We start from the raw sequence: 8,988 nt of genomic DNA, 5'->3' as shown, positions 1-8,988 counted from the left end.
CAACGCCCATCAACAGCCCCACTATTCCACCATATTGGAGTGAAAGCGATCGGCCGTCCATTGGATCTTACTGCTGTCGCCATGGCAAGCAGCTGCTTTGTTTTTATTTATTTATTTTAAAAATGCATTAAAGCTGATACAACCTGAAAGATGACAATACAACACTTACAATCCCAATCATCAGCACTTTTAACAGTTTATTTTACAGACTTAATGTTTATATTTTAACTATACTTATTTTCTTGGAACTGTCACTTTAAGGTTAAATGACTTCAAGTTAAATTACTTTAATAGTTTACGCACTGGCATAATACAAATTAATACTGACATGTTCAATTAAATTAACATGACTTTTTAAAATGGGATGTTGATAACAGACTGACAGTACACTTTTTGTTGCAGTATTATGTTATAATTGTATATAGTATTATTTATAATAATACGTTATGTCAAAAGCCATTTTGTCCAATATGATTGAATTCTGACACAAATTCATCATATAAACACACATACATATCTATGGTAATATTATTATAAATATGTCTCCTGATATGAATCCAATTAAACAATGGGGAATTCTGAAGAGACATCATGTTGAGCATCTCTTTAAACAACTCTAAAAGAATCAGAATGGAAAAGATATGTTTAATACTCAAATCAGGGAATTAGGGGGATGCAGAAATAAGTAAAACTTAAAAATGTGTAATTTAAGTCATTTTGTTAACCTTACTTTAATAAGTTAAACAGATATATTAAACTTAGTCTTGTCAAAATTTTGGAAATAGTTTTCTTTTCATTAAGATATTGTTAAAATGTTGGGGGTGTATGAATATATAACATTTTAGCTCATATTTAACTTAAGATTTTAATCCATTCTGTCTAACGTTAGTTATCCGTGCTGTTATTCGATTGAAATTTTCATTTCATAATGGCCGCTGCGTGACACTAGCGGCATCTAGTGGCTGTTTCCCAAACAGCAACAGAGTGTCGCCTCTTGGTGATTCTGTGCTTTTTGGACAAACACAAAGCACCCAAACATCCAGTGCTTTTTAATTTTCTCCATAAATAAAACTTGTTTCAGAGCTGGAGCAATGTTTTGTTCGTTTGTCATCCTCTGAAAAATGGTTGATGGTCACCTAGCAACAACAAAAGAGCACAAATCGCATTGACAATGTAGAGGGAAGCGATGCACCTCGCACTTTACACACACTTGTAGATGCGATATGTGAATGACAGGTCTTACAAATTAGTTAATGTTTTTACTACTATGAACTGATAATGAACAATACTTGTACAGCATTTGCTAATCATAGTTGACATTGTACCTGGTTCTGCGATAAATCAGCCTTCCTGTATCCAAAGTAATCCCACACAACAGATGTTGACTTTGCAGAACTCATCATTCCTGTTTATGCAATGCATTTGACCGTCTCCTGTTCTTGCGCTCTGTTTACTGCGTTATGATTGGGTCAAATAGCATACTGCGGAAAATTGTGCTGTGAGGCGATTTAGAAATCGTGCATGTTTAAATTGCAATTTCGATACGACTTCAAATAATCGCACAGCCCTATGCTCGATTATGATTTCTTACTGAATTTCCTGTAACAAATACTGACCTTTAAACATTTCATACTTCGCAGATTTAGTGATAATTCCAACATTAAATAAAAACATTGTACAGATGACTTGAGTGTTTGGCTGTTTTTCTATATAATTCATGTTTAGGTGATCACTTTTAGCTCAAAGTCAAATCATTATATTTTTTCTTTATATTTTGAAATGATACAAATCCATATTTTTATGCAAAGAATAAATACTAGAATTTGCAGATTAACCAAGACTGTTGAATCACTAAAAAAAATGACAAGCAGCCAAGATCAACAAGCATTTGTGTTAAAGACTTACTTTTCTCTGCGCAACTGCAGCAGCAGGCATGACAGAGCCTCAGGATGCTCTGTGAGTGAAGAGAGAGGAGAATTATGGGAAATGTTGGTGGTGTTGGAGTATATGTAGAGTGCCGGGGAAGAGTGATGCTCACCTTTGTATTTGAGGTGTTGTAAAATGGGGATGATGGTCTCCAGAGGGATACTGTGTGCCAGGAAAAGCTGCCATGTGCTGTACTGCTCAAACGTCTCCCAGTCCAGAGACTGAACTGTAACACACAGCCAAACACAGCATAATGAGAAGCCATGGAGAAATGCTAACATGCTAGATTTCGATTCCATCTGTGTTTCTTGTGTTTGTGTTTTTCTGGTGCAACATACACTCAAAAAAGATTTTCGCTGATTGTTCAGACTACATGTTTTAAATGAGCTTTAACAATTATTGAGTTTTTTGGGGAAGAACTTAATTGATTTAGGTTTGATCCACTATGTTATTTGTTAAATAATTTGTTAAAACAATTAACTTAATCAATTTGTGTTGGGACAACATGAAGGAATTGTGTGAAACTAAGCATTTTTTTAAAGTGTAGTGCTGGGCAAAAAACATTCATTATTGTGATATCATTTTATAGAGGAAAAAAATGTAACTCCTGTTTGATAATAATGTTTATGAATAAAAGTGGAACCATCATTCCCAACAAAAGTCCAGCAAGATTTTAGCTTCTTTACATGATGACAGATCTTGAATCAACAGCATTGATGTTCTCCAAGGCACTGACAAACACTGAGCCATGATCAATCCAGTTAAAATGCGATTCATGGATTTACCATGGTTTCACCTTCGAACAAGTAAGTGCACTATAGTTTGTGGCAGGACTGGGAGATCTATGAATTCTGAGGAGCTTTATGCATAGGTTTACCTATACTAATAATGATCTGAATCGTTATGAATGACAAAGTATTAATCAATGAATTTACTTTTTGAAGATACTCTGTTTCACTATTAATTTACATCCGAGTCATTTGACCATTTAAACATGCAGGAACTAATTAGCAATTAATTCTCAGTTAAGATATTGGTCACAATTTACAATAAGGTTTCATTAGTTAATGTATTTACTAACATGACCTAATTGTGAACAATAATTCTACAGAATTTAATAATCATGCTTCAACCTTTACTTATGCATTATAAACATTCAAATTCATGCTTGTTAACATTAGTTAATGCACACGAACTAACAACTCATTTTCATTACCTATTATCAGCAAATAAGTGTACTGTTCTTTGTTAATTCATGTTAGTAAATGCATTACTAACATGAACTAATACAACCTTATTGTAAAGTGTGAACAAACTATTTTGTTAAGGAAAAGAGCTGGCAAATTATTTAAAATTTACTTAATAAAGCTTCAGAAATATTTACCATCATAAATACAACACCTCAGAATAATGAAATGTTCATCTGGTTAATGTGGGTTTGTCATGTTCTGACAATAAAAGAGCCATTTAAATGAACAATTAACTTGAACTCAAAAGCAAAAATCTACCATTAAATGTCCAATCTCTGTTTCATTTTAGTTTAAAGTAATAATTGCTGATATCAAAGTGTAATAATACAATTTGACTTAAACCTGGAATCCTTGAACTTACTGAGAATGTTGAGGACTGAGTCTTTACGAAACATGACCAGATTCCCCATCATAACATGACACATGAGCTCCTGAAGCTGTGAGGCAAAAACAAAAGAGGTAGAGGTTATTGGAGATTTGAATAATAAATCCTCCTGAATATAATCTGTGCCAAAGGTGTATATCAGAAACCTGTGCTGAATCAATCACAGCCACGATCATGTTAAGGAGCTCGCCACTACGAAGAGTCTCATCTGGAAACTGTACAACATAAACACACAGAAAAACTAAAGGCCTGTTCATATCAAGACACAACAAACATGTCAATGAAACTCTGCTAATATAATCTGCCAAACACCAATGTCTGAATGCCATTAACACATTTTTACCATGTTCTGATCTTTTTTTTTCCTCAATTACACTGCAATGAAAACTCACCAGCCGATTAGATTTGCACCAAGGGTTTCTTCTCTAAGCTACATGCTAAATTCTCTGACTTTTCCCTGACTAAAAAGCTGAATTTCCATGATCTATAATGAATAGAAAAACAGGCAGCTGTTGTGTTGAGCAGTGAGCAAGAAAAAAAACAACAGCCCCAGGTAGTATTTTAACAGCCTGGTGACTGCATTTGACTTAAGTGACTGCCGGTTGACAAAAAAAAAGATACTGAAAAAAAAAGCCTGGCAAAAGGCATTAAACAATGCAATAAAAAATACCACAGTAGAGAAAAATACATTTTTAGAAACGCAAAGTAAAATTGAAAACAAATTAAAACTAAAAAACTCCTTGACTTTCAGTTTCTGAAATATATATATATATTCTATGATATTTCAGAAATTCCATGACCAGTGGTAACCCTGTTTTATGGCATGTAGAAATAGTGTCCGTTCATCCCAAAATGAAAGTTCTGTAAGTTTTTCGGTCCCTCTATTCAAGGTCTATTCACTCTGATGCTACAAACCACTCATTAAAAGATTCAAGTCAACATGATGAATTTTACAGTATTCAAATTTGGACATGGAGGTTCGATTATGCTTGCTTGATGTGTGAGATCCAATGATAAACATTGACGTGCATCACACGGCATGTTTGAGATTCTGTCTGGACTGAGGAACTAAATGAAGATTTTGATCACTTGATCTGACAGATCTTACAGGAGTGTAAAAATGCAACAGCTCTGAGAGATAGATTATGGGCTATATTATGAAGGCATTTAAATACCAGTAAAAGCACTTTAAAATCAATTCTGAATTGGATGGGCAGCCAATAGAGGCCCCTTAGAAGAGGAGTAATGTGGTCATGTTTCCTACCATTACAGATGAATCTAGCAGAAGCATTTTGAACCAACTGACGATGAAAAATTTGTCATTTCAGTAGCATTTACATCAATTTAATCAAATAATCTCCTTTAAAAGTTTAAAAGTCATATTAGGCCATAATATTCTTTCATTTGCAAAAATATTAGCAAATTAATAATTACAAATGATTACATATTAACAAAAATATGTTAAAAACTGAAACAAAAGGCATTTTAAAAACCCAAGACGACCCTAATTTGGTCACAAGACCAGAACTGCTGCAGCTTTTAAATAGAAGCATAGTTTAGTTGTACTCTCGAACAGCTTTTGTCAAGAAAAGACTATCAGAGGAAAAAACAAAACAAACAAACAAACAAAAATCGATAACCAGCTTTATGTCTGAACAGTTTAGTGTTGTCTGATAAACCCCACAGCGAATACAAAAGCAATTACCTCTGAATAGATGGAGGGGGTCAAGTAGCACAGTAGTCTCACGTCATCCTCCTGACAGGCCTTCATGTCCATCATCAAGCAGGTGTGCAGGTCTCCCAGAGCTGTAGCCTGAGCGAACGATTCGTACAGGCTCATCTTCCCTGATGCTGCTTTGCTGTAAAGACATACAAAAAAGGGTCAACTATGAAAACACTAAGATTTCACAGCACAGAACTCGGCAAACAAAAGGAGAACAACAATTTATAAATGCCAAAATATCTATATAAGGCACTCAACAAATCTCCAGCTTTCAGTAATTATTGTCTGTGTTTGAAGATTGATTTCAAGCAATATTTCACCACAGGTCTAATATTATTTCTGTATAGATTCAGATGTCTTCAAAATGCATCACTATTCCCTCTTGAATGGATGCTGAAGTTTTACTGTTTTTAACAGCAGATGGTGATGTGTGCTTTTGGTACCACTGATGGGAATAACGGTGTAATAAATAGACAACGTTACTAAGGGAATTACTTTTTTCTTAGATAAGGAGTAATCAAATACATTTCTGGTTCCTCTGTTACAACAACATTACCAAGAATAAATTATATATTATTAGCAATTGAGTTCACTGGTCTGTCTACCTCTTTCTGTCTAAACTGCTTTGGTGTGCGCTTTGAGGGGGTGAGTGGGGCACATTACGAATAAGGATTATCATGTGTTTGTTGAGTGTGGGACAACCACATAACTGATGATGATTGGCTATAAACGCAGGTGACACTTTCACAGAAATAGATATAGGGCTGGGAGGTATATCAAGTTCTAGAGATATATTGATATGATTCCCCAAAGCGATGCAGGATTATCCAATATCTTTCATATCAATATGGCTTGAGGCCACACATGTGGTAAACAGACCACTCCAAGGTAGCACATGAGCTCCACCTGCACAAAGGTGCGCATGTGCCAACAAACCAATCACTTCCTGAGAGAACTCATCGTTCGAGTCATATAAAAGATTAGTTCAAAATGAATGAATTGTTCAAGAACGACCCATAACTACACGCAAACATGGAGGTACGTGTAGCCCCGGTCAACACAGAAAAGTGGCACGATATTCTTAATGCGGTAACGCATCTCATTTTTATTTGAACCCATGAACCATATGCTAAGTGTCAGTAGTAAATGATTGTTATTCTAGTAAAATGATTGTTTGCGGCAATGACTGTTTACATTTATAAGCTTAATCAGCATTTCATCACAGTACTCTAAAAATATGAGATGTAATGAAATAGTTTCAGTCTATTCGTTTTTATCTCTTCATTTAAATATTTAGTAAAACAAGTTTAGTCAAAAACAAACAGAAGTGTATGAGTTATGGTTTTGTTTACTTTGTTTTTTGCACAGCAGGGCTGTGTATAGTGTTAAGCCGGAATAAACCCTGTAATGTATTTATTTCTAAAAGATTTTTTATAATTTGAAATGTTGTGCAGCTTATAGTGTTAAGCAGGAGAAATACCTGTACTGTATTTTATTTTTTTAAAGATTTTGTGCAGCTGTTTATTTGTAAACAGGTTTGGAAACCCCTTTGTTTGAATTCAATTTTGCTCAAAAACAGTTTAATAAAGGTTCAATGAAGGCTTTGACTCAAGAAACCATTTATGGAGAAAAAAAAATTATATATATATATATATATATATATATATATATATATATATATATATATATATATATATATATATATATATATATATATATATATATATATATATATATATATATATATATAATATTTATTTTTTCTCCATAAATGGTTTGAGTAATAAATAATAAATATATATAAAGTATACCGTCATTCCTCCTAAAAATACAGAGATAAGAATTTGCCCAGCCCTAGCAACTAAAACTAGTTTAGTATTGCTCTGACATGCAGAAACAATCAATAGTAACAAAACAAGTCAATCATGTCAGTAAAATTTTGGACTAAGTACTTTACAATCACATTATAATATCATCAGTTTGCTGAGAATGAAGGAGGGATCCACAAATCTTCTGTGGACATGCATATTTAAGTCATTTAACCAACTAACATGACTCAGGTGTACTAACAAGTGCTCTTCCTTGTGGGCATTTGAAATGTACAATTAAAACTAAAACTAGCCTAGAATGTCATCTGCTGCTAAGCTCTGAATCGATTCAAGAGAAAATAGCCATGCACTTTGCAAAGCCAATAACTGGAAGCCAAATTGAAATCAAAACTGAATTTAAAATGCCTAGGGTCTCACTTGCAAACGTAGAATGTGCGCAGCTGTAAGTAAACTAAGTAAATATATTTAACTTAAATATTTATTTATTTGAACCACTTTAAAATTACCATATGTGCCATAATCATTCATAAATTAAAAAATATAATTCTGGTGTATGTTTACTTTTAGGAAAGTTTATACACAATTTTTATAAGCTAAATTCTACACAAATTTTATATAACGCTTAGTTTGAACCTGGCATAAGACAGATTGGACAAGCTAATTGGATACATTTCGGACTAAGCAATGAACATTTGCGTCTACCTGGCTTTGAGGTAGTACAACAGATGATATCCGATTTTCGGCTGTTTCTGGTAGAGCTCAGCGAGCAGGTCCAGCAGAACAGAAAAGCCGCTGTTGTCTTCCTGCATCTGACACAAGTTCCTGAAGATCAGGCACACCGGCTTACAGACAGACTCCTCCAGTGACCTGCAAACACACGCACACAGCAACCTATTAGCCTTAATCAGCATTTAGAAAAATGAACGGGGCAACATGGGAAGTCGGATCAGAGCACATTGCAGACAGAAACCAAAAACAAAAGGTTAACATCCAACCAGACGGGAAGTCAGACAGAAACATACTCTTCTGTGATCTCCTCAGGCAACACATCTCCTCTGAAGTGACTCTTAAACAGTTCAGCCAGACAGGAAGCCAGAGTGGACATCTGCTCAGAGTCAAAGTCCTCCTAAATGAAAAACAAAATACATTTGAATTGCCAGCCATATTTACAGTACAAATTGAAGTGTTGTCAACGAGCAAACAAACCTCTAAAATGAGATCCACAATTTCCTGCATGACCTCACAATGTGTTTCTGTGTCACTGAGAGAGAAAGAACAGCATAAATTAGGCTAAAGCAATTTAGGCTTTTATACAACCACAATACTATCATTAATCCTGTGTCTCACCTCCCCTTCTGCAGCAGCAGGACCCTTTCTTTAAGTGCCTCGTCCAATTGATCAACGAACGGTGTGATGTCAGCAGGTTCGTCAATGTACGTTTCCTTGAGCTGATGGAACCTGAATTCTCGTTTTTTACCTTGAGATAAACAAGGGTTCATATAATGATGGCACTAAAATGAGCTGAAAATACAAAAGTGGGTCACGGGCATCATTCAGAGCCAGACTCACTGATCTAGATCCTGAACAACAAAGCAGAGCACATGGGCTCAGGTGAACTAGTGCTTTTCTATTTAATTGGCTGGTCTAAAGTGCATCTGCTATTACTTGCAAGAATCTTACCCTTATTGTTCAGCTCCTCCTCATCGTCACTAAAGGTAGCATCTGTGTTGTCATAGCAACCATCCTCCTTATCGAGCACATGATTGTCCATCTCCAAAGGAACAGATTCCTCCATTTTTACTACAGAATATAAGAGGAGAAAAATGAAATGCTTTTAGTAATTCATTTCCACCGACTTCTGAGATCATAACTTGT

The 8,988-nt window shown here is 34.8% G+C and overlaps 1 protein-coding gene across 1 annotated transcript in view; it reads right to left on the bottom strand.

Moving 5' to 3' along the window:
• The window catches only part of ints3 (integrator complex subunit 3), a 30,293-nt gene that overhangs the window by 6,814 nt on the left and 14,491 nt on the right, over nucleotides 1–8,988 (bottom strand). The window contains exons 15-24 of the mRNA XM_056480021.1: nucleotides 8,794–8,913; nucleotides 8,461–8,590; nucleotides 8,320–8,374; nucleotides 8,136–8,239; nucleotides 7,816–7,980; nucleotides 5,267–5,420; nucleotides 3,708–3,776; nucleotides 3,538–3,613; nucleotides 2,039–2,152; nucleotides 1,906–1,954 (exon numbers count right to left, since the gene is read on the bottom strand). Of these exons, the coding sequence (XP_056335996.1) occupies nucleotides 1,906–1,954; nucleotides 2,039–2,152; nucleotides 3,538–3,613; nucleotides 3,708–3,776; nucleotides 5,267–5,420; nucleotides 7,816–7,980; nucleotides 8,136–8,239; nucleotides 8,320–8,374; nucleotides 8,461–8,590; nucleotides 8,794–8,913 (1,036 nt within the window). The remainder of the gene's footprint in view (nucleotides 1–1,905; nucleotides 1,955–2,038; nucleotides 2,153–3,537; nucleotides 3,614–3,707; nucleotides 3,777–5,266; nucleotides 5,421–7,815; nucleotides 7,981–8,135; nucleotides 8,240–8,319; nucleotides 8,375–8,460; nucleotides 8,591–8,793; nucleotides 8,914–8,988) is intronic.

This window comes from Danio aesculapii, chromosome 19 (genome assembly GCF_903798145.1).
Source record: "Danio aesculapii chromosome 19, fDanAes4.1, whole genome shotgun sequence".
Lineage (NCBI taxonomy): Eukaryota > Metazoa > Chordata > Actinopteri > Cypriniformes > Danionidae > Danio > Danio aesculapii.
This window is presented reverse-complemented; position numbering and strand designations above follow the sequence as displayed.